The sequence below is a fragment of the Molossus molossus genome, unplaced genomic scaffold (genome assembly GCF_014108415.1).
Source record: "Molossus molossus isolate mMolMol1 unplaced genomic scaffold, mMolMol1.p scaffold_m16_p_6, whole genome shotgun sequence".
In the NCBI taxonomy this organism is placed as follows: domain Eukaryota; kingdom Metazoa; phylum Chordata; class Mammalia; order Chiroptera; family Molossidae; genus Molossus; species Molossus molossus.
Genome location: NW_023425399.1, coordinates 44,893,854 through 44,920,542, shown reverse-complemented (window position 1 = coordinate 44,920,542; position 26,689 = coordinate 44,893,854). Strand labels below are relative to the sequence as shown.

Here is a 26,689-nt window from a genome sequence, read left to right as displayed (position 1 = left end):
TGGGAACTCCATATTAACTAGTTCTTTGTAAATCTAAAATTATTCTAAAAAATTTTTTTTAAAAATTAATTCAGGAAAAAATTGTCAAATAGAAAATTTTCATTTTAATTATTTTACTCTGAATATATAAACTTTCAAGCATTGGTAATTTTCATTAAAGAAAAAGGGCTCTATGATGAAATCAAGATTGTGTATCAGATTGTGTTTCCTGGGTTAACACACATTTTTCTCAATAGATAGCAGCGAATACCTTGCAGATGATTGTAGCATAATCGCTGGAGGGAACCTCACTGGTTGGCATCCAGACTGTGCTGCTGTGTTATGGCGAAGAATCTTGGGAATCCTCGGAGATGTGAATAATATCCAGTCTCCCAAGATCCATGCCAAAGTTTTTGGCTATCTCTATGAACTCTGGTACAAACTAGCAAAGGTACTCTTGCTATGTTACCTTTTATTTTAATATGGAAAATTGACTTAGTTTCATAAAAACTGTGTTGCAGTTCACTACTGGGCACATTCTGCATTAATAATTAAGTGTTTACACAGAATATGTTTGATTATCAAAGAATAAATAATAATACTTATAGTTTGGTCATTATATAAATATGGAAGAGTCGTTTCATTTAATGCATAAATGTTATTATTACTATAGTATATTAAAGAATAGGGCATTATTCAGTAGTTTTAATTACCCTCTTTATAAAAATGATGCTGGTTTTATTATATAAAATTTGAAAAAATGTAGAAAAGTCAAGACAATTGACATCACCCTCCCACAGAGATAATCAACATTAATATATGGTATTATTCCTAGAGATAAACAGATTTCTGCAAAAGTAGTATATTAGAGTACCTACACTTTTTTTTTTAAATCCTCATTTGAGGATATTTTTTCACTGAATTTTAGACAGAGTGGAAAGGAGGGAGAGAGAGAGAGAAACATCGATGTGAAAGAGCCACATCAATTGGTTGCCTCCCTTACAACCCCAACTGGGGCTGTGGATTAAACCTGTAACCCAGGTATATGCCCTTGACTGGAATCGAACCTGAGACCCTTTAGTCCACAGGCCAGTGCTCTAACTGCTGAGCCAAACCAGGGCTAGAGTACATACGCTTTTATTTATTTATTTATTTATTTATTTATTTATTTATTTATTTATTTATTTTTATTGATTTTAGAGACAGACTGAAGAAGAGAGAGGGAAATATTGATTTGTTTTTCCACTTATTTTATGCATTTATTGGTTGATTCTTGAATGTGCTCTGACCACGGATCCAACTTGTAACCTTGGTGTATCAAGATAATCATCTACCCAAATGAGCTACCGGGGCCTTTTTATTCTGATTTTTGTTTGTAACATACATTTTCCCCATGTTATATATTTTTTTCAAAAACATGATTCATGTTTATACAGTATAATTTGTTGAATCATTCCTTATCATATGGAGTCCAGGACCTCTCCAGGCATTAATACTCAAGGAAAAACAATGCCTTAGTTTTGTATTAAATCTAAAAATACATACAGTAAGTTAGACCTGAAATTCAAAAGGACAATAAAAGAAAAACTTGTAAATATTGTAGCTTCTCACTCAACTTACGGAAATTGTATTGGAAGCAGCTAGGTGACCATGGAACACAGTATTGGAATATTGTTGGGATAAACTGTGTTGCCTTCCCTAATCTTCTCTTTGTGAATTAGATACGGGATAATCTAGCAATAAGCTTGGATAACCAATCTTCTCCATCTCCTCCGGTCTTGATCCCACCACTCAGAATGTTTGCATCATGGCTATTTAAGGCAAGTGGATATGTTTTTATTCCTTTATTGTAATTTCCTTTTCCTTTCTGAAATTGAGTTTTAAAAATGTAATTGCCCAAGACTGCATGTTTTGAAGACAGACTGGGTCTTACTAAAGCCAGTGCATCCCACATCTCCACAAACAATTCTTATGGAAAATTGAGAAGTAAATTAAATGTTAAAATTCTCTGCTGTGTCTGGAGTTGATTAAATCATTAAACATCATATTCTTGGCAGGCTACGACATTGCCAAATGAATATAAGGAAGGCAAACTACAAGCCTACAAACTGATCTGTGCCATGATGACCAGACGCCAGGACGTTCTGCCAAACTCAGACTTCCTGGTGCATTTTTACCTTGTGATGCATCTGGGATTAACCAGCGAGGATCAGGTATTCTGTGACTCCTTTACATTGGTAGCTCATTATTTGGAAAGTACATATAACTCTTCCCAGGTTTAATGGGGTTTATGAAAATACATCAGAAATGTTAAAAATTCTCAGTAGTTTCGACTCTTACACACAACAACACACTGGTCTTTCAAAAATGTAAATCAGATTTTTATCACATCTCTGTTTCTTCTTCCCACTGACTTTGCACTGGACCAACCAAATTTGAATTTTATTTTATGGCTTGTACATTTCTATATGCTCAAACCTCTGCCTCTGTTGTCAGCTTCAAAAATACTATTTTAGCCAGTTTTGGTTGGGGTTCTACATTAGATATTGTTGAAGAAAATTATTCTGGTCATTTAAAAATGTTTGAAAACTATTGTTTAGAAGTTAAGATGTTCTTGTGGAAGATCTCACCCATAAATTAGGGGTCCTGACATTTCCTGATTAGGACTTATTTTAATTTCTCCCACAAAGAAAGATGACTGGTGGTTAAGTTGAAACAAAGCCCAAAGGAGCCAATAGCAATAACCCCTCTTTGTAGATCCTGGGTGTGCAGGGTGGGATGTGACCAGAGCCTTCCTCCCTTGAGAAGCCCCCTGCCATTGGGCAGAGGATGGGGAAGGGGGCCAGGAACACTCTCTGACTCTTGATTTTCTGCATGAATATCAACCAGTCAAGGGATATGATTGGTTTGTATTTAACAGAGATTATTCTGGATTCTGTTCAGAGGATGGATTTTAAAATATGACAGTGATAGGGTAGAGTAGGAGGTTGGGCCTGGAGACAGATTAATTAGGAAGTAGTTAAATGAATATAGACTTTTTTAAGTGATGAGAACTAAGATAGTTGCACTGGAGATGGAAAGAAGGAATAGGAAAGATTCAAGAAATTTTAAGGCATTTAATTTTATCACTAGGTTTCTTTGCCAATTTGAGATAGGAGAAGTTTTTTGGAATTTACTCTTTAAATTATAGATATTAATGAACTCGAATCATTCATGAAGTATAAGTAGCCATCCTTTCTGTATTTCTTTTATTCTTGAATATGTGATGAAGACCCACAAACTTTTTGATACTCATAGGATACATGTAAGAGGTCATTCTTCTGATTAACCAGCTGTTCTTTGTTGCTTCAGAATGCACTTGAACCTTCCCAACCAAACTCTTGCGATATATTTCCTGAAAACTATTTGAGCTTTGATCATTGAGCTTTTATCTGAAGTAATTAAACCATACTGACCTTCTGAGTTGTTTTTGTCATATTTGCTCCAGTTTCAACATGTAAAGCACATTTAAATATCAAGCTGGACTTAGATCCATAATCTCATTTATTTCCCAAATAAAAGTAGAAATAGACGTGAAAGCAGAACCATTTGTGCTCTGTGCTAAGATATTTTGCAGCCATTATTGTAGGTGGAAGCATCTTTTGCAGAATGATGCAACTCTTGGCATGTGAAAGATTAAGGAGTAGAAATAGGGAAGAGAATTAATTCTCATAGATAATAATTCTCCAGATTCCCTCAGTGACAGAACCCAGAAAGGAAGATATTGTTAACAGTGATGTACTTGAAAGCAGTATTTTGCTGAAAAAAAATTTACTTGGAAATAATCAATTGTAGAATCTTCTCATTGAATAAAAACAAATTTGAAGTCAGCAGTAAACAGTATTTCTAGAATAAGTTTTCTAGAAAGTTATGTAAATAGATATGAGTTTAGAATCATCTGCCTGTTTTGTTTTATTTTATTTATTTATTTATGTATTTTATTATTATTTTTTTTCCCCTCAAGGACACTTTTTCATATTTTGTTCAGATAGAGTGGGAGGGAGGGAGAGAGAGAGAAACATCGACACATGGGACACATCGAATGGTTGCCACCCACACAACCCAACCAGGGCCGGGGACAAACTGCAACCAAGGTACATGCCCTTAGCGGATATCGAACCCGGGTCTCTGGACCGCAGGCTGATGCTCTAACCGCTGCGCCAAACCATCCAGGGCTCATCTGCTTATTTTAAAGTGTGTTACAGTGAAAATGAAACAATATAATGAGATGAAATAACATTTAAGAAACCAAAACATTGTTTCAAAAAATAGGATTTTACATTGTAGAAAAAGGAGTTTTCAAATATACTTAAAACCATTTTCACATTTTAATGTATGCCATGTTTTTTGTTAATTTGATCTTTGGTAGTTCTTTGTGAAATAATGTATATCTTAAATCATGGCCCATTGCTAGCAGTATTTCCAATGTCCAGACTTCTAAGATGAAATGGGGATATCATAAATCTCTATTTTATAATCTGCCTATTGTTTAGACCATTAAAAGCTTCAATTTTTGTGTGTTTACTAGAATTGACTGTTTTGCTTTAACCTTTACAATTATTTGGTATATATTTTAGAAGCTCTGTCTGCCAAACAGAATTACTGTAAATAAACTTTGTTCCTTTGCCAGAAGAAAATTACTCAGAAGACCTTTTAATGAAAGAAACTTTTCTCATTTAAGTAAGAAATGTCTCTGGTAATTAGTTTAACTTTTTGTTCACATGTCTAAAAAGATCATGGTGGTTGTTCCAGAACTTATATGTACTTCTGGAAACACATGTTATATTAATTATAAAAAGAAAAGAAAGCTTTCACTGTAAACAGTGCAGTTACTTTCAATTTTTTGATTGGCAAACTGTACACCTGTGACGAGTACTGTCTCATGGCTTGTTCCATCTTGTGAGAGTTCTTAAAGAGCCACACTTTTATGTAGTGTGGCACTAAAGGCTTTGTTCCTGAAGAGATAACCTAATTTTTTTCTTATTTTTTAATAAGATAAGTAATAGCAAATAATTTTATAAATTTTAACAGTTATTAGTCTCACAAAATCCAAAGTGAATTTCTCCCTTTTGCCTCTGGGTGACACACTTGTCTGCATGATACTCAGCTGTTTGGATCAAAGACCACCACTGGGATTTAAAACTGCCTTAAGATCCAGGGCCCTCTGAATATTACACTGTGGCATGGTCATTTTACAAATGCTTTCCTAAATCTGAAAGTATCGAATTATGTCAGTAGTAACTAATAAAGTGTTGAAATTGAAATAAGCTCTAAGATATTAAAAAGATGTTTTAAAAAAATATTTGTGAAGTAGATGTCTCACAGATAGTGTTCTGTGGTACTATCATGTAAAGTCATGGTTTCATCTAACAGCAATTTTCAACCAATGTGCCACAGCACAAGAAATTTCAAAACACGCAGTACCTGACTATTCAGTCAGGGGGCACTGACCTCTTTTCCCTTAGATTGTCCAAAAAAACCAGGAACCAACACAATAGCTGTCCAGTGTGAATGAATCAAAATTATATCTACGTTTTTGGCAAATTGGCAAAAAAATATAATATATTGTTTGGTGTGCCACAGAATTTTAGTAATTAGGCTGTGTGTCATGAGATGAAAATTGCTGATCTAATATGATAGCAAATTAATTATGTAAAAAAATAGTCACCTCTATATTTAAAAAATAATAATTCATATATTGAATAACCAAAATTTAAAATGTTACATTCCAAGTCAACTGTTTTAAATATTGGTTGGACCAGTTTTAGCTATTCCAATAGCTAAAACATTGACCTTATCAAAGAGCATTGACCACAGTGTAAGTTTATGGTTTATTAGTATGATTGAGAAAAATACTTTTTTTAATTTCTTTTTTCTTTATTGATGTTAGAGAGGAAGGAGAGGGAGAGGGAGATAAAAACATTAGTGACAGAGACATCAATGACAGAGAACATTGATTGGCTGCCTCCTGCATGCCCCCCGCTGGCTATCCGGCCTACAACCTGGGCAAGTGCCCTGAGTGGGAATCAAACCGGTGACCTCTTGGTGCATGGGTCGACACTCAACCACTGAGTCACACCAGCCAGGCGAAAAAAATACTTTTAGCCCTCGCGGTTTGGCTCAGCAGTTAGAGCGTCGGCCTGCGGTCCAGAGAGACCCGGGTTCGGTTCCCACTAAGGGCACGTACCTCGGTTGCAGTTTGTCCCTGGCCCTGGTTGGTCGTGAGTGTGGCAGCCACTCGATGTGTCCCTTTAACGTTGATGTTTCTCTCTTTCTCTTCCTCCCCTCCGCCACTCTATCTGAATAAAAAATGGAAAAATGTCCTCGGGTGAGGATAAAAATAAAAAGAAAAAAAATACTTTTAAATAGCTTTATTTTTCCTAGATTATGAATTTTTCAAAAATTGGTTCTGTTACTGATTTATAAGAATAATTAGGATCATAAAGAAAATAACTATAAATTATGAACAAAATTTGGGGTGACTTGTGGGACTGCCCAGCCTGCTTATGAAGGGGGTCTTTGAGTTGGCTTCCCTCTGCTCAGCTGCTTGTGTCTGATGGGTGCAGAGGGCCTTTGTTTACCCAGCACCCACAGTGCCAGACTCTGCTGGGAACTGCATGATGTTGTCCTATTGATTCTTCTTTGTAGTTCAGCTAATTAAATCTCTCATGACTCATAAATAACTCAGGTTCAAAAAATATTGAGAACTTTTGCTCAATGCCATATATACATATTTAAGACTGTTGGAATTCACAGGCAGACCTAGCTTATTTTACAGGGCATGTCTTTTTCATTGACTCACAGCTAACAAGTGGGTCCAACACACAGTCCTTGGTGCTATTTCTCCCTTCTGTCTTATTTTACCTGGGCTCTGGCCTTGTCTCATCCCACCTCAGAATCCTCCTTTTTGAAATACCGTCCTACACCCATCTTGCAAATTGCCTTCCTAGTTCATTGTCATCTTTCAGTTTCTCTTCTAAAGCTGTTCTTGGTTCTTCTTAGGTTTTCCTAATGCTTAAGCAGATTTTTCACCTTAGTCTCCTTAACAATATGTGGGCAGGAAAGGAGTTATGATTTGGATTTATTAAGAACAGTTTCTATTAATTTCATCATTATTTAAAACATATGGAAAGATCAATATGTGTGAAATGGAAAAGGACAGTTGAGGAAAGGAATTTTATTTTCATGTTTCTAAGAACATATATCAAAGACTGGAAAGTTTTCTTTGCTTAAAATAAGTAAGCTATTTTTTAACAATGACTTACAGATTTAATGTCTCAATGTAATTTGCTATACATCAAAGTTAAATTCTCTTTTAAATGAAAAGCTTACATTAATGCAGAACTATTGTTGCAAATTTGCGTGTAGAAATTTGGGGGAAATGTAGGTTTTTGTCATTTTTATCTATAATGTCATAACACACCAGAAAAGCACAAGGCCTCTTTCAGCTGGAGGAATATGTATTCTGCCCCAAGGTAACAATCCAGTTACATATCTGAATCATAATAGTATGAAGTTATGATACAGTATAATGTAGTGTGAAATAGTGTAACAATTCAGAGCATGGACTTCAAGACAGCCTGAGCTCCAGTCTTGTCTGTACCCTTACTCAAGTCATTTGACCTTGATGTGCCTTGTTTAGTTACCTTACCTGTAAAATTAGGTAATTATAGTTCCTACTTCAGAATATTGTTTAAAGACTTTGAGGAGGTAAAACCTGTAATGCATTCAATTCAGAGCCTGGACACCACAGGCATCATTAAGTGTGCGCCTTTGTAATGATGCTGAAGAGGATGAGGAGGACAGCAATATCTTGAGTAACCAAGTTATTTTATTTTTCTGATATCTTAAATGTTGACTTTTTTTTCTTTCCCCCATATATTTTCTTACTTTTGAACACAATGAGGCATTGTGAAATTTTAGAACATGTGGAGAAATAACCTCTCCCCACTCAAACATAGTATTGATATGTTTATTTAACCCTTTGTGATCCAGAAACGTTTCATGTGTGTCCCTGGTCATTGGCTCACTTTGTACCTGATCCTCATCCCACCTAGTGTGCCTTATGAATGATGGAAGCTGGAAAGCTGAACTCTTTGTATCCCCAACTCCTTGCAGCTGGGTTGACATCGACCCAGATTCCATCTGGCAGAGGCACCTATGTGACATTGCATTGGAGAACAGACATGGGGAGTGGTGGGTGCCAGCTGTTGTGGAAGTTCCACTTAGGCACCTGCATTGCTGGTGACAAGAGCAGGCAGCAGAGTCTCATCTGGAACTGCTCTGTGGTGTGCCTGAGTGTTTCTGCTTGCCACCTTGTTCCTGGCTGTGGGGGGTTCATGGTTGGTTCCCTGGCACTTGTAGAAATTTTATAAGCCATCTTATGCTCTGATACAAATCCCTTTCCTCTTAATCTCAGCAGAGCAGACTCTATTGTCTGCAAGTAAGAACCTGGTGTAGACAGTAACTACTCCACAAAGTACTGTGCTAAGCACTGGTTATATGTGATCAATGGTGGTTTATGTCAGCTGTTAAATGTACTTGTAATATTTACTTTCTTTTCCCCTTAATTTTGGTTACTTTCTTTGTAGCCAAAGATATTTAACTTGTTCTAGGAACATTTTACTTTTCATTTAACTTTATATTTTAGTGAACCTTTTGCTATACCAGTGTTAAAGAAAACATAATTTTAAACATTATATATAGAGTAATCTTCTGTCATAGAAGTCAAGATAATTCATGATTTACTTAACAGATGTCACAACCTCCTCTCATGAGGTATATGATGGAATAATATAATAATAAACACTCAATTTTAAAAAGATCTCTAGGGGCCCCTCAGTGAGTATAAGACTCAGCAGTGAACTATGAAAGCAAAGTACAGGGGTAATGCTTGTAAATTGGCCTCCCTGACTCTTTTAATAACCCTAGACAGCCTGTATCATGCAGTGATATGTAATAATTGCATCACCTTTTCTCAGACAAACAATTGTTCTTTGCTGAAAATTTACTTTTAACTAGTACCATATATGTTAGATATACATATATTTATAAATATATTTAAGGCTAAACATAAATGAGTATTCAGTTTTAGAGAATGAAGAATTAAGATGACAGAGTAGGGACCTTGTTTATCTCATACCCAAGGAAATAATTCTCATACATCTCTTAAATATTTATTCTGTACAGAAAGTCTTTTTTTTAAACCAATCTTTGAATTCATGGGATTTTAATTCAGTGCTAGCAGGATAGAGCACATATTTATAAATTTAAAGGTCCAACTGATGTTTAGAGGATTAAATATTAACCTTGATGTTTATCAGTAGAGAAACTTTAGGAAGATAACTTAAAAGCTTCATTTTAAAACAATTATAAAAAAACTACAGGGTTGTACAGTGAGTAAAAATAGGACTAATTCTGGGCCTTATTTCTAAGGTTTTTAAGAATGGGGAAATGTATCTTCCAAGACTGTAGACTATAAGATAGCTTCAAAATATAGTCAACATTTGACTTTCACAGATGACAGACAGGCTTCATATTGGAAGCTAAAAGACCTGGATGCTAAATTCAGCTTTCTCACTGACTGGCAGTGTAGACTTGCCTGACCACAGGTGGTCAGGTGAATGAACTGGACCTGAGGACTTCTAAGCCCCCTTCCCCCCCCCCCCCCCCCCCCCCCCCCCCGCCTTGAGCATTCTTGGATCCTCTGATTTATGTTTGGGCATTTATTATTACGGTCACATTGTTCTTTACTAAATGTAGCAAAAGGTTCAATAAACTTTTCAGTTTATTTTTCTTCCCATAGTAAAGACCTAATCAAGTTAGGAAGTGTATGAATCACACAAATGAGTGTGATACCCAGCAACTTGTGCAGTGGGCCAGATGGATGACACACAGGTTACAGGAATTGCACTATGCTGAATACTGCTCTAGTTAAGTTGCTTTGAAAGCAGCTCACAGAGGAGGTACAACTTGAGCAGGAATTTCAAGAATGTATAGGATTTAGATGGTAGGACAAGAAGCAGGGTGGAATTTTACATGTCAGGTACAGACCTTCTCAGGCATGTTCAAGAAATAGTGACCATAGTGATTTTGATTTAGTGCTAGATATGTGCATGGAAATAATGTATAGACATGAATCAGGCAGCATTGTAGAGAGCCTTGATTCAGAGTCTTTTTCATTCCAACGGATAATGGGGAGCTATTGAAGGTTTTTGAGCACAACACTCAACATGACAAAAGAGCATTTTATGAGGCTTAAACTACAGTCATGGTGTGGGAAGGATTATAATCAGGAGAGAATAGCGACAACAAGCACAGAAAGGGAATTACTATAGTAGTCCAGGAGCAAATGAATGAGAGCCTAATAAGGACTGAGACACAGATGGCATTTGTGTGTGTGTGTAAATGTATTTATTTATATGTGTGTACATATGTATATGTGTATATTTATGTACATATGTGCATTGTGTATATTGTGCATATATTTGTGTGTGTGTCGAAATACTTTGGACAGATAAAATATAATGCTGAGTGGTAAGTGCTATGAGAAGGTAGAGCCTCCTGGTACTATTCCCATTATCTCTCAAAGCAAAAGTTGATTCAGAATGGCAAGAAGATGAATTGAGAAAAGGAGAGAGCAAGGTAGGATGTGATCCCTCTCTTCACGTGGACATCATAGCACAAGGGCAGGCTAAGTGGTGTATGGAGGATACACCAGGGGTTGTCCCCACAAAGAATTCTTGCCTGTTAGGAAGTAGAAATGTGTGGGAAAGATCTTCAGGTGTATTTTTGCTCTGTGTAAGAGAACATGTTGATGTGCAAACCGCAAAATTTTTTACAGCTATTAAAGAAGAACTTCTAAAGTTCTTTGTTATTGTATATTTTTGGTAGCCATTTTGTTACTGTTGGTTTTCTAAAGTAATTTGACATTTAAAAACAAACACTTTTCTAAAAATACAGTTTTTATTAGTTTGAATTTATTTACATTAATGAGATTTTATTGAGTATAAAGGTTTACTGGAGCAATAAGCAAAACTTTCCATTTGACTTAGGTTTGCTGAAAGAATAATATCTACAAGGATAAGTAGCATATATTAAACTTCTCTCGACATATATTAAGTAAATGATAATTATGTGCTTACTGTATAAAATACACAGTGATGAAATGTATAATCTGTCATATAGTTAGTGTTATGCCATCAAGTAATACACAGTGGTTTCTGAGTGTTTCCTATAAGGTTTCATGAGCATGTACAAGCCATAGATTAGTCAGAGTTTTATCAGAAAAAATAAATATAACTTTGTTCAGCCATCAATGGCTATGACACTTCAGATACTGCCTTAAAAGAATATACTGGCAAATTTTTTCTTTTCTTTTACAGTTGTAAAACCAATAATTATTTTCACTAAGCTACAGACTGAGCCCACTTACACCTAAATAAGGGAAATAGAAATATGTAGAAGGTAACAGATGGTTGAGGTTTCAGTTATGAGGTTTAACACATGTGCAGTGAACTTGTTTTACAGCTTTAAAAAGGGTAAGGTGATAGCATGGGAGACTGATCCAGAGAGGAAAAAGACTACCTGAGAGGCCAGAAACTAGAGTTTTGTTTGATTTTCCTTTTTGGAGTTAAAGGTGTAAAGAATTTCTTTCAAGTAAATGCTATTAGTGAAAAATATGAATTATGTTTATGTAGCCATAAGTGCTTAATAAGCACATGCTACATGAAATAAAGCATAAAATGCAATATAATAGCAACTCAACATATGTAGAAAAGTGGAAGATTTTTTTCTTACTAAACTGTTACTATATGACACAATGTATAATCTGGACTGCAATTTTCAGTAGAGAAAATGTTTTTTTGACCTGAGAGTTCTCTCTGGAAGGAGACTTACTGTGGCCTCTGTAATTTTCCTCAGTACACTCACTGTAGTGTATCTTGTCTTTTCCCAGACACAGCAGGCATTCAATGTGTTAACTGATAGAAAATTAGAAAAAAAAAAAGAAGACTTTAAAACCACCACGTGGCCTCATGGAGAAGAAGGAGTGACAGGAGTAGCTGAGCTGAATCATTCTGGTTGAGGCTCTGGCTCCAACTATCAACTTCAATTCAGGCATTAACCTTCTACAGTGGTGAGCTAGCTAGTGTTTATTATCCTAGAACAGTGATTCCTGGGACACAGGGATTTTGCCACCACGCCCACCCCAGGAACCAGTGTCTGGAGGCATTCTGGTTGGGGAGTGAGGTAGTCTGGCCTCTGGTGGGTAGAAACCAGGGATGTTGTTAAAGTTTCTGTTATACATAGGTCTAAGACAAACAATGTATGATCCAAAGTATCAATAGTGCTCAGGTTGAGAAACCCTGTTCCTAAAGAGTACTGTGCAGATGACACAAGGGAGAAGAGGCAGGCAACATAAATTATAAACTCAGTACTCAAGAAAAGTATAAAAGACTACCTCTTTCAATTTAACCAAGGAAATTAAAGCACACACAAATTTAACCAGGGAGATTAAAGTAAGAGAGGTAAATGTTCGGGTTGAACTATAAGACAATTGTAAATATTGAACTGTTTTTCAAAAAAGGTATAATTTCATATAGTTCAAACTTTAAAAATTCTGTAGTTATATTTTAAAAATCAATTTAAGAAGTAATACATGGAAGTGATCTGATTAGTGTCAATATGAAAAACATCCAAGATTGGTTCTGTCTGGAAGCTCAATCTGAATAAGTAGTATAGCCTGCACCCACAAAGCCCAAGCTACTGCAGGCATGAAGCAGGGAGGTGCCCAGGATGGTTCTTCTCCTCCCCCCCCCCCCCCCCCCCCCCCCCCCCCCCCGCATGCTGCTTGAGTAGCTGAAAAGAAGAAGAATGGCCAGAGAACAGGTTGCATGGTAAAGAGTTGTCACATGGGCACAGATCATTGTTTTCTTCAAATGTCTGGAGCCTTGTCTGTTGGGGGAGAGGGATCAAGCTGTCTTACTTCCAGAGCAGGGACTGATGTAAGACTCAAGCTCACCACCAGACACTTTCTAACCCAGTGTCCTTTTCAGGCATGGAGCGTGATTGATTTGAGGATTGTAAGCCTCTCAAACTGAAGTACCTGTCCAAGGCTATTTGTTAGCCTGGGCAAGAGAGACATCTACTTTAGAATTTTAGCTCTGGCCATGCACTTAAGTTGCTGCATCCTTGAGTCAGTGACGACATAGCCTTTTCTGGCTTGAGCTTCTTGTTTCATGAAATAGGTCTTTGTGTCTCTGTTTGGAGCCGTGGAAAGGTAAGGACAGTTAGGCCTTCAGTGGGCGCTGGTGCAGTCACTGCAGAAGGGATTTGTTGTTTGAAATATCATTTGTTGACCTGTAAGACCATCTTTTCCCATTAAGAATTCTATGAAGGTTTTAAGAGAATTCACATTTTTCTTTAGGCAGAAAAGATATGAGAGACAGAGAGATGGCTTCTAGGAGCATTTCAAATACTAAATAGTACTGGGGGAAGGTAGTACTTGAACTCCCATTTGGAAGATTTTGAATAAGAGAGATTTGAAATTATGATTGTGGTTTATAATCTATAAAGGATAGGTTTGATACAAGGAAATAATGTTTAAATTTTAAATTTCAAGTTTTGTTTCTGTGAGAAAGTGCTCTCCTTGTGGAAAATAATCTTTTTGTATGTTGATTCTTTTCGGTACATAATAATAAATGGTAGTGTGCTAATTGCAGATTGTCCAGCTATTAATGCTATTTACTGGAACACATTTTAGAGAGAACATTGTTTTCTATTGAAACAATAAAAAACACTTTTTTCTTTTGTTCTTCCATTGAAAAATATTCTTTGGTAGGTATTTGTGGGCTAGAGAAATTTTAGCGAAAGAGAACCTTTTAGTAATAAGACATTAAAATAAAGTACCATTTTTTTTTTTTTTTTCTGTACTGGAGTCTTGTGTTGAATGTGCTCAGCATGGTCCTTTTATCAAGAACCAGTGCCTTTGTGTCACCCATTTGCTTCTCTCCCCTGAGTCCCCATGGAGCACCGGCTGTCCCACTGCCGGAGCCCTATGCGCTTGACCTGGCCTCACTCCTATAGCTGTCCCCAACCCCTAAGAAGTCATTGCTGGAAGGCAGAGGCCATGATTCATTCTGCCTCAGACCCCTCCCAGCAGCTGACATGGTACTTTCAACCCAGTCAGCCAGCACTTGAGAAATTTGTCATCTTATTGTTAAATACTTTTGTATGAAATTATCAAAATGACTTGGCTTTCATTTCACACGTTTTTATAATGAGCATATTTTAAATCAATTTTAGTTTGTTTTAATTTTCAGTTGATCTGTACTAAATTAACTTTTTAGTACGATCATGATTAAAAATGCTGCTGTGATATAATAAAAGCAATGATGTATGAGGTTCTAGAATTTACAAAATGCTTTTAGATCAGTCTCCTTTGCCCTTTAGGAGCACTGTGAGGTCTGTTGCATTTCTATTTACATTTTAAAGATGTGAAATGGCTTGTTTAGGAAACAAAGTTTCTGCCCAAGGTCAGATAGCAAATTAGTGGTATCATTTAGGAGTTTTATCTCCAAATCTTTCCTCTTTTTATTGCCTCATTCCCTCTACATCTGTCTGAAAGTAGCTTTGTTAAAAAAAAAAAGAAAAGAAAAAAATATATTTTTAAGTCCCCCAAATGAGTTTTATTATGTAAGTTAAAAACCAAAATGTTAAGTAGATATTTCTAGAATTTAAAGCAGTGAGCCATTTGTCAGCTCTTGAGAGGTCAGTTAATTATACTAGATGGTCTAATTGCTTGCCTGTACCTCTTTCCTTCTTCCTGTGGTGGGACTGGTGTGTCATGTGCTCTCCATCGTAAGATGTGCAGACCAGTTGATGTGTCAGGTTTTTTAGTAGTGCTGCTTTTTAGTGGGTCTGTCCTAAATCAGGTTGCCAGAGATGGCTCCTTTTGGGATTTTTTTCTCAAATTTTAGCTATTCTTGGGAGCTCTTTGTCCAAATACAACTTAAATTACAAAAACAAAAGAAGTAGTTGTAATTCTGTTGCCCAAGCAGACACTAAAAACAGTACCTGTTGTGACTGCTCTATGTAACTCATCCAGATTTCCAGAATTCTAGATATCACCCCCACACCTCAGAACACAGACATGTTGAAAGTTTCATATTTGCTCCTATGTACAGGTGGATAATTTTACTTTTAAGGAAACAAACTAAAGAGCATGCATTTTGTGTTAGCCTAGAATGAAAAGAATGAATAATAACCATATTCCAAAGTCTGTTTCTTTCCTGGTGTGATAACACCCTAGAAGACATGGAAGCTCCAATAGAAATTGTTTTTCCCCTTTAACAGCCCAGCCAAACTCAGCACAACCAGACAGGCTCACTTTCACCCAAACCTGAGAGCCAGGTTTCCCAATTTCAGCAAGTGAGATGGAAACATTTTTAAATGCAGTGGAGGCTAGCCTTAGCAGCATCAGAAGCTGTCTTTCAAGAGAGTTGAGGCTACAGGTAAATGAACATGGAAACCACAGCTGGTGTAGGTTACTTAGTGATCCTTTTGAAAGAAAAATAGGAATCTTTATTTCTTGTTGCAGTCCTGGGAAATTTCTTGATGTTTTTCCATGGAATATTTCTAACTATGACCTCCCCACACCCATGCCTGCATATACATAGTGTTTGTTTGTTTGTTTGTTTGTTTGTTTGTTTGTTTGTTTTAATCAGTTTCCTAAGAAGACTACTTTGGTGGGAAGCTCATTTTTATTTTGAAGATAGCATTGTGAGACTCGTAATAATTCTATGACAGTAAGAGTTATGTGCATATTTTAGAAGCACATCTTTAAGCCATAGTAGTCATTTCTTGACTTTACTTGAAAGTATAACTTTAAAAGAGTATTATTTACATTTTAAAATGATTAGACAAAGTGAATGAAATGGAAAAATAATTTGCATTTCAGAGGTAGGTAACATCCTCAAAATGGTGCTATGCTTTATTAGCTGAGGCTGGTCATTCATGAATGTCACATGGTCCTTTATTGACCCTGAGTTAACATTTTCTTTTTCTGTAAAGAGAAAGAGCACGCTTGGGTTTGTGTCCAGACCTTGGGACAATTTCTGGCCTTGATTGATCTCTTTCTCCATGTCTTTAAAATAAAAAGATTGGCTGATGATCTCAGATCTTTCCTCACTGTTTTCATGGTTCCAAAGGATCAAGTTAAATACCCTTGTTACCCAAATTCAGTAGAGATGTGTATTCCCTTCCAAATTTCTGATTCATTCTAAGGTAACAATTGTGTAGCTGGATTCCAGCATGGAGTGAGATGATTATTCTGTTTGGCATAATTGGTGATGATGATTAAACCTGAGTGTGTTAAGGCTATGGTTTTGTCCAAGAATTTCTTTTTTAATATTCTAAGAAAAATATATTTCTAGAGAAAGTATTTCTAAGACAGGAGGAACAGTTGGGAACAGTATGACTGCCTGTCTCTTTCATACCTATGTTAATTATGTGTGTGTATTTCATTCATTGCAGTAGTTTCTACTTTAATGGTAGTGCTTGCATGATTACACGCCATAAGTGTATTTCAACCAATCCTGTTATCTATGATGGCAGAGACTTTACTTTTACTTCAGTTCCAAAACATTGTAAAAGCTGTAGAGGAGTGGTGGTGGAGAGAGTAGAGACTTGATTTAGTTTAGCCTCTGTTGAAAAAAACAGATTTTAGTATCCTTCCAATCCATCCTACCTACCCTACTCCCCAGCCCCTTGTAAATTCTTAGGATATACAAATGCCATCTGCATAGACTTGTCGCTCAGCTTTTGCCATCAGGTTTGGTCTTCTTTGAGAGTGCTGCATTGATATCAGTCCAGTGTTCTGAGAGCGCTTTATGCACACAAGAATCTGCTGCAGCTTTGATGCTCCCACTGTCGTCACTTGTCAGCAGCATCAGTGAAGCCCTCATTTACTAAAGTCTCATTGTGAGGAGTTAATAACTAACTGCTCTGGAGTATCTGCATCAAACTCATTAAGCCAGCCTTTTGTACAAACTGTAATGTTGTGGATATGAAGCTTATCAGTGTCATGGCTAAGACAGCTGTTACGTACTCAGGCCACAACATCTTCAAGGCATGATTGGTACCGCTTTGGTAAGGCACTTCTTTCTATGAACCTCCAACATAGTCCCTCATCTATGGAATCATAAATGTGTCTGAATTTCCTGATGGGTTTGTTCTCTCCTCAGTCTCCCCAGTGAACTGCCCATTTTAGGAAGCACATGTAATAGCAGCCCCTGGTGATCTGTGGGCTGGCAGCAGGATGCTGTGTTGGTCAGAGTAAAGGGGGCTTTATATTTTGGTCACACTGTTGAGGACTTGAGGCTAAGGGAATGACCTGATTCATGTGATGAAGGGTAAGTTGTTTCTCAGAGTCTCTCATCTCTGAGTACCTTGAGCATCCTTACACTAATTCACTAATTTTCAAAAATGTTTTGAGAAAAGGTTACTCTGGGATTTGGATGCCACATCATAGGCTCAGGCTTTCTTCCTACCAAAGAAACAGTAGGCATTTCCCTTTTATATTTCCATATTCTTCCTGAGATCAGGACTAGATTGATCTATATATGTCAACTGATTTTCAACAAGGGTGCCAAGACATTCATGGGGGAAAGACTAAATAGTCTTTTTAGCATGTGGTGCTGGGACAACTGGATATCCAAATGCAAAAGGATGAAGTCAAATTTCTACCTCATACCATGTCCAAAAATTAACTCAAAATGGATCAAAGACCTAAATGTAGAGCTAAAACTATAAAACATGTAGGGACAAAAAGATAGAAGTGAATTGTTGTGATCTTGGAGTTTGCAATGGAGTCTTAGATATAACATCAAAAGCACAAGCAACAACAAAAAAAGAAAAAATGGTACTTCATCAAAATTAAACTCTTTTGTACATCAGAGGACACTATCCAGCAAGTGAAAAGACAACCTACAAAATAGAAAACATTTGCAAATCATATCGGATTAGGGTCTAAGGGTCAAGACTATATAAAGAAGTCTTAAAACTCAACAACAAAAACACAAACAGCCCAATTTAAAAGTGAGTGTAGAACTTAGACTTTAGAGGACTTAAACATCATCTCCAAAGAAGAAATAATAATGTTCAATAAGCACATGAAAAGATATTTTACATTATTAGTCACCAGTGAAATCTAAGTCATAGCCACAGTGAGATGCCACTTTTTACTCATTAGGATGGCTGTTATAATATTTCTTTTAAAAAATGAGGGAAAATAAATGATGAGGAAGTGGAGAAATTGAAACACTCATACATTGCTGGTAAGTATATTAAATGGTGCAGCTGCTTCTGAAAGTTTGGCAGTTCCTAAAAAGTTAAACATAGAATCACCATATTAACCAGCAATTTCACTCCTAGGTATATACTTAAAAGAATTGACAACAGGTATTCAAATAAAAACCTGTACACAGATTTTCATAGTAGCACTGTTAACAATCACCAAAAGGTGAAAATAACCCAAATGTCCTTCAGTTGATAAAAGGGTAAACAAAATGTGGTCTCTCCATATAATGGGATATTATTTGGTCTTTAAAAGGAATAAAATATTGCCATATGCTGCAATATGGATGAACCTGAAAACATGCCAAGCAAAAGAAGAGAAAAAGAAAAATGGCCATCTCCTATGTGACCCATATTCTGAAATGTCCATGATAGTCATATCCATAGAGACAGAAAGTAGATTAAGTCGCGTGATGGATGGGGAATGGAGAATGACTGCTAATAGGTGGAGGGTTTCAATTTGAGGTAATGAAAATAATCTCAAATTAAATAGTGGTGATAGTATATAATTCTGTGAAAATAATAAAAACTGTTGTACACTTTAAAGGGTGAATTTTATGTCCGGCTGGTGTGGCTCAGTGGTTGAGCATCGACCCATGCACCAAGAGGTCACTGGTTTGATTCCCTGTCAGAACACATGCCCAAATTCTGGGCCCAGTCCCTATTGGGGGGCGTGTAGGAGGCAGCCAGTCGATGTCCTCTGTCATTGATGTTTCTATCTCTCCCTCTCACTTCCTCTCTCTCTGAAATCAATAAAGGAAAAAAAAATTTTTTAAATAAAATAAATGGTGAGTTTTATTATATGTAAATTATATCTCAAGCTCTTACAAACAAGAAAAGGAGCGGTTAAGATAACCTGGTATAAAATAAAATTCATATAATTTTCTTAAAATTCATTAATCTCCTACTTTTCCTGAAGCAGTCTTCATCAATATTAAAGCTACAGAATCTTTCTCCATAGATGGATTAAGTGTAGAACAATCATAAAAAGTATTCAAGGCTCTCCTTTAGGACTTGCGGGTTGCAAAGGCTTTCTTGGCCATCTGCCTGTTTATTCCATCTCTCCTGAAATCCTCATGCCATGATCAGAGCAGATCATGTAGCCATCAGAAGTCTGCTTTATGCTTGTCACTCCTTTTTTCCTTTGCATGCTACTGCCAAGTTCTTCTCCATAGCATTTTTTGTGGTAAAAAGCACTAGACAATTTTGTTTCTCTGGCTATAGAACCAATTACTCTATTTTGTCATATTTCTCCTGGACTTGATATCAGTTTTACCAAGAGAAGTCACATTTATACAACATTTATAAAAACCTCTGCTTTTTCTCCAAACAGATAACAAATATAATGTAAAGGACATACTACATATTTCTTGACTTGGATCTTGAGAGTAATTTCTAACTGTCCTGATACATTTTTATTTCCATCAAGTTTTCTATAAGTGCATTGTTTATAAAAGAATCTACTGTGCTTTTTTTTTAAAGGCCATATTATAAAGGCTTTAATTTTATCAATGAAAAATGCTACCTGAACCAATGTACAGCATGAAGAGGCAAGGTAGCCTCTTGTAGTATGTAAAGGGTGTCTTTGTGCATGTGATAGAGCAGAGACTCAGCATAAGCAAGAAGACCAAGCCTTGGGACTTTTAGGGCTCTTCAGGTCTGTTCTGGTAACTAAAACCTTTTGGTACTCAGCATTTCTGAGCTTTGCTAGTAGGATGATAATTGATAACAGTAAAACCTCGATATAACAGACTAATTTGGGCGAGGGAATGTCTGTTAAAGCTGAAAGTCCATTATATAATAAAGTAGTTTTTCCAAATGTGTCTGTTAAAAAGTTGACAAATTGGTTAGTTTACCTGTTTTTACTTAGGTAAACACATTTATGTAATTAAAAGTAAGTATGTATGAAAAATTCATTTCACAGAAAAGTTTTCTATGTGTATTACTGTAATTTTAAATTTATACTGACTAGGTCTAGTAAATGTTTGCATTCACCAGTCACTGTGAGTAAGCAAATGCACACAACTGGGGCATGGCTTAGTGCACATTGGAACATCAGGCAGGTGTGAAAACTGCTGCACAGAGTCATGCCATGTGACAACAGAACCAATTACCAGCTTAAGATGTGGTGTGATCACATGCTAATCATTCATTGAACATTGTTTACAAGCGGTACTCTTAGATTTAAATATGTAGACTATAGTTGTAGGTAGGTAATATTTATTTATGTTTGTGAAATTACTACAGTGTTTTCCAAAATATGGCCTATTTGCTAAAATTTGTTAAAAATAACAGTAAATTAGCCCTGGCCAGTTTGGCTCAACAGTAGAGCGTTGGCCTGCGGACCAAAGAGTTGTGGGTTCGATTCCAGCCAAGGGCATGTGCCTCGGTTGTGGTTTGTCCCCAGCCCTGGTTGGGGTCGTATAGGAGGCAATCAGTTGACATGTCCCTCTCACGTTGATGTTTCTCTCTCTCTCCCTCCCACTCTATCTTTATGTAAATACAAAAATATCCTTGGGTGAGAATTTAAAAAAATAGATAACAGTAAATTAATAAAGTAAAAGATCCCTATTAATTTAACTATAAGCAAGTATTGGTTAAAAGCATTTTAAAATTAATGGTGTTAATTTTTGCATATGACATATGGACTGGAAATTTTGTCCATTAAATTCAAAGTCCGTTAAATCAAGGTCCACAAAATCAAGGGTTTACTGTACTTAGAAATATGTCCTCTGAGTACTGCAAGATTGTGGCTGCTTTTGAATTGTTAAAAGAAACTTAGGTTATATGCAGGTTTAGTGCTAAAAATAGGCCTTTGCATTCAAATTTTTTGATAAAATTAGTAATTCTGCTTGGATGTGGAATGAGTCATACCTTTTTATTAACCAGATTAATGGGATAATCAGATCATAACATTACCCATTTTACCAAGCAAGAGCTTCCTGTAGAACTTTCTAGATAAAAGGTTCTTCTTTGAAAAACAACAATGAAGTCATTAATTGTATAGCATTTTAGTTTTCTTCTTCTTCTTCTTTTTTTGTTAACCCTTGCCCAAGGATATGTTCCCATTGTTTTTTTTGTTTGTTTGTTTATTTGTTTGTTTGTTTTTTAGATAGAGATAGAGTGGAAGGGAGGGAAGGAAGAAGAGAGACAGACAGAGAACATTGATGTGAAAGACACATTGATATGTTGTCTCTCACAGGACCCCAGCTGGGGCTGGGAATTGAACCTGCAACCCAGGTACATGCCTTGATGGGGAATCAAACCCAAGACCTTTTGGTCTGAGAGCAGATGTTGTAACCACTGAGCTAAACTGGCCAGGCAGCATTTTAGTTTTCTTAATGTAAAAACTTAAACTAAAAAGCTTTTGCATGGCAAAAGAAACCAGCATAAAAATGAAAAGGGAACGCAGTCTCTGGGAGGACATATTTGCCAGTGATACATTGGATAAGGATTAATTTCCAAAATATATAGAGTACTCATACACCTCAATAACAGGAAGACAAATCATTCAATTAAAAAATGGGCAGAGGACCTTAATAGACACTTCTCCAAAGAGGACATACAAATGGCCAGGAGACTTATGAAAAAATGCTCATCATCTCTAATCATCAGAGAGATGCAAATTAGAACGACTATGAGATATCACCTCACACCTGCCAAAATGGCCGCCATCAACAAATCTTCAAACAAGTTCTGGCGAGGGTGTGGAGAAAAGGGGACCCTAGTACACTGCTGGTGGGAATGCAGACTGGTGCAGCCACTATGGAAAACAATATGGTGTTACCTCAAAAAATTAAAAATTGAATTGCCATTTGACCCAGTGATTTCACTTCTAGGAATATACCCTAAGAAACCTGAAGCACCAATCAGAAAGAATATATGTACCCCTATGTTCATAGCAGCACTATTTACAATAGGTAAGATCCGGAAACATCCCAAGTGTCCATCAATAGATGAGTGGATAAAATAGCTGTGGCATTTAAACAATGGAATACTATGCAGCTGTAAGAAAGAAAGCTCTCTTACCCTTTGAGACAACATGGAGGGACCTGGAGAGTATTATATTGAACAAAATAAGCCAGCCATACAAAAACAAGTTTCATATGATCTCACTTATTTGTGAATTATAATGAACAAAACAAGGGGATGAACAAAATAGATGCAGAGACATGGAAGTAGGAAACAGGTTACAAAGCTCAGAGGGAAGCGGGGTTAAGTCAGGGTGGGAAGAGATAAACCAAAGAACCAAGTGCATATATACATAACTAATGGACACAGACAACAGTGTGGTGAAGGCGGGGTGGGGCAGAGCGAGGAGGAGGGGAGTCAATGGGGGAAAATAGGAAGGACATCTGCAATACTTTCAACAATAAAAATAAACTGTTAACTGAAAAAAAAATGTGAAAGGAAGAGTTCAGTGATTTTGTGTACATAGATTTTATTTCTTAACAATTCTGTTTGGCCTCCTGGAAGGTCTGAGTGACTTTAGGTGGAATAACCGGATCTGTTTGCTCCTGAGGATCAGGCGCAAGTTCGCTAAGGAAAGGCAGGGAGACAGATGGCTGGCTATTATGTTACAACCATCATCTGCTAGGCCATGAGCAAATATTAAGTGAATAATATACATGTAATTGGTGTGCAAGTACAGTTGCAACATTTCTAATTCTGTTTGAAGGATGGCGACTCTTTGGACATTTGTATTTCATAGAATATATTGAAATGTTTTTTTACAGGGTTAATCCATTCTAAACTATTTTAAAATGAACATTTTTTCCCCTCATTTTTGACACCACTGTGCAATATTTTGAATTGAAATGGCCTGTAATAGCCTTTTTTTATTTCCCATAACAACACGAGCACTAAATTATAGCTGTACAATTATGTAAATAATAGAAATGCTTCCAGAATGAATCCTTCCTTTTAAATTTTCATTTTGTGTAATTGTTGGAAGGTTTGGAACCATAATAAACAAAATTATTTTACACATTTGTCATTCTAAAGGTCAATTATAAGAGAACTAAAGAAACAACACTATGCAAAATGAATAAACCAATTTCTGTTGCCATCACCATATGTTTTTTTCTTATCACTTATGGTTTTTTCAGTTACTGTGTACATAGCATTCAATTAAAGCGATTCATTTACCAGGCTGAATGTGGTTTGTGTTTATAGAACTGTGCTTTGGAGGAGAGGAAACAACACGCTTCTGTTTGAATTACCTGATTTTTTGTAAGATCAGTGATAAGAGACAGATGTTCTCACCAGTTACTTTCTCATAAACCTGAATCTTTTGATAAACTGCAAATTCACAATTACCATCTTACAATCTAGTTTTCACACTATGTAGCATGCATGTGGCCTTTCAACCAAAAATAAGAAAAATGCTAGTTTTCTGTTCTCTTCACTGTTACAGCATTTTGAAGAATGAATTTTATTTCCCTTAAAGAAAAGCTTGTGAAAGAGTTTTGTCTATGTTTTGAACTGGTCAGTTTTCAACAATTTCTATTTCATTTTATTTTATTTTTTAATCCTCACCCGAGGACATTTTTCCATTTTTTGTTCAGATGGAGTGGGAGGGAGAGAGAGAGAGAGAGAAACATCGACATGAAAGGGACACATCGAGTGGTAGCCACCCACACGACCCAACCAGGGCCGGGGACAAACTGCAACCGAGGTACATGCCCTTAGCGGGAACCGAACCCAGGTCTCTCTGGACCGCAGGCCAACGCTCCAACTGCTGAGCCAGACCAGCCAGGGCAACAATTTCTGTTTTAGAGTACATTTTTCATTGAGCTTATTGCTTTTAGTCTGTTTGGAGTGTGAAAAAGAAACTACTTTTTGCTACCAGATTCATTTATTTAGGGTAAATTCTCGAACTCCTTAGAAGATTGAACCTAGAAAGATCATTTCCCTGTTTTTATTTCACCCAAACACTATGGCTAATTTTTGTAATGCTTTGCTAAGGATGTTATTTGAAAGCATTAATTTCTAGAGTTTTTTTAATTTGGGGGATGATTTAATCTAAGACACTTACTTGTGCAACCTTTGAAATGTTTTAAAATGTTCTTTCTGAATATCAGCAAAACAGTTGTTCCCATAATTCTACAAAGTAAATTCTAGAAAGTGAAATCTTTTATAGTCCTTCTATTTTTCACAAGATTTTTTTACTTGTCACTCTTAACTTCTGTACAGCCTTTTCATTTTACAGAGGCATGTGTTCACGTCCAGCATGCCATTAAGACACAGCTATGTAAAGGGGATTCATTCCATTTTATGGAAGAGAAATGTCATGCTGTAGGCATGACATGATCTGCCCGTGATCACATTTACTAGGCCTTGAACCCAGGCCTAGTGGTCCCAGTTCTAGAGAGACATTTCCCACTGGTGGTCACAATGAAGGTAGCACTATAGCATTAAATTGCACAGTGGGAATAATGGCTCCTTTCTAGTCCTTGTGATTCTCCTGGGTAGTTAGACTGGAGTAGATACAGAACTTCTTTCATACCACCCTGGATGCAAACCACCGTTTTAACAAGGAGAGCCTCATCAGATGATGACAGTTAGCAAAAATGCAGTTGTCTTGGTGTACTGATTGTTTTGATTTAAGGGTTATTTTCTGTTTTATGAGACAGGATACTAGTTTTCTAGAAAAATCTTATTTAAATTAAAAAAAATACGTCACTTTGAAAAGCAGATAAATAATATGCACTTTGGATGTGGACATGACAGTAACATGAGGTTGTACATGAATAATTGACATTTGGGAAGTGGCTTTCTGTGCTGTCTCTATATAAAGCCCTGGAGACTGTGAAGAAAGTTCAGAATCTCAAGATTTTTAAATTTTTCCAAAGACTCTAGTTATAGCTATGAAAGTGAAAAAAGGATTCTACCAGAAATGAGTGGAGCATTTTGTGGATGTCCCTCTATTGGGAATATACAGCTGCTCTCTTTTGAGTACCACACAGTTATTCCTAATTTTAAAATGTTATGATAAAATCTTAGGGTTGTTCCGTTTTAGTGTGGAAAAGAAAAATTAGCAGGCATTTGTCCATAATTTGGCTGCCTGGCCATATATTCACCTCTTTAACCCATACATTAACCTACTACAGTGCTGTCTTTAACTGGTCACAGCAGCACAGACCCCTGCTTCTCCTTCTCCTTGGGGCTCCATATTACGTGGGTGACAGGGTAGGGTAGGCTAGCCATCTGTTATTTTACCTTCTCTTTCCAATCTTCTTGCCCATAGAAACAGGTTCCGTTGATGTGACTGGCCAAGGTCCAGGGATATGGGGAGCCATGTGACTTTACTTTGGTTATATTTCTGCTGCCTTTAGCATCAAAGCCAACTTACTAATTTTTTGTGAATGCCCCATTGACAAGGCATTACGTTTACATGTATGAATCTCATGGAGCAAAATAGATTTAATTTTAGCTTTAACTCATTAATGGATTTAGTTCATAATTACCATAAACTTATCCCAGAAAAAATATTTTTTTTAATTAAAATTCTAAATTCCAGTTGTGAAAATGGCTTATTTGATTTAAACATGGGCTAAAGATTTTTAAATTCTATAGTGTTCAAAGCTTAGTTTCTCATCTCAACAGATGGAATTAACACTATAAATATAACCAAGTTAACATCATGTTTGTTTGCATTATTAATCTTCAAATGCATGGCATTCTGCTACCTTGCTAGCCAGGTTTGCACAAATCCTTTCATTGCAGCATATGTCAACAGAAATGTGCTTCCATCTGCTGCTGGATAGCTTGATGCCTGATATTCTGAGACAAGGCCCAGCACAATGCGTACCTCTGTGAGTAATTACAGGTGTGTGGTGAGGAGCTCAGGGCATTAATCAGAGGCTTAATTATGAAAAAGGTGGATCTTTTGTTCCACTGTTGGAGCATGAGTTTACCACACACTTTCTGAACTGCAGCATCCATCTGCTCAGCCCCTTAGAATGTTTGCCTTGGCTGATATGCACCCTAAAGTGTATCAAAGGATGTGATTAAAGAAGGTTTAAACATTAACTTGAAAGAAGTGTGGGTCAAGTTTTTCTTTCTTTCCTTCCTTCCTTTTACCTGTCTATTTATCTATCTACATATTTATTTTTAGTATAGGAAAAAGTCTGCTGAAATTATAAAACTTTAGTATTTGCTGAACTATGTATCATATATGAGCTCTAATAGAGTAAGCAGTGTATAGTCATTTTAAGAATATAAATAGCACGATTTGTAGGAACTAAATGAGTCCACTGTGTAAGGAAAAAACTAAGTGTTTATTTAAAATAAATGTAAACACAAAAATTCTCTT

The 26,689-nt window shown here is 36.4% G+C and overlaps 1 protein-coding gene across 26 annotated transcripts in view; it reads left to right on the top strand.

The window, feature by feature from the left end:
- RALGAPA2 (Ral GTPase activating protein catalytic subunit alpha 2) overlaps positions 1–26,689 on the top strand; it is a 412,816-nt gene that overhangs the window by 198,827 nt on the left and 187,300 nt on the right. For all 26 annotated transcript variants that reach the window (XR_004957055.1, XM_036244703.1, XM_036244712.1 and 23 more), the window contains 3 exons: positions 237–430; positions 1,701–1,799; positions 2,037–2,192. Coding sequence is in view for 25 of the 26 variants with exons in the window: in XM_036244703.1 (XP_036100596.1) it covers positions 237–430; positions 1,701–1,799; positions 2,037–2,192 (449 nt within the window). In the remaining variant the exon portion in view is untranslated. The remainder of the gene's footprint in view (positions 1–236; positions 431–1,700; positions 1,800–2,036; positions 2,193–26,689) is intronic.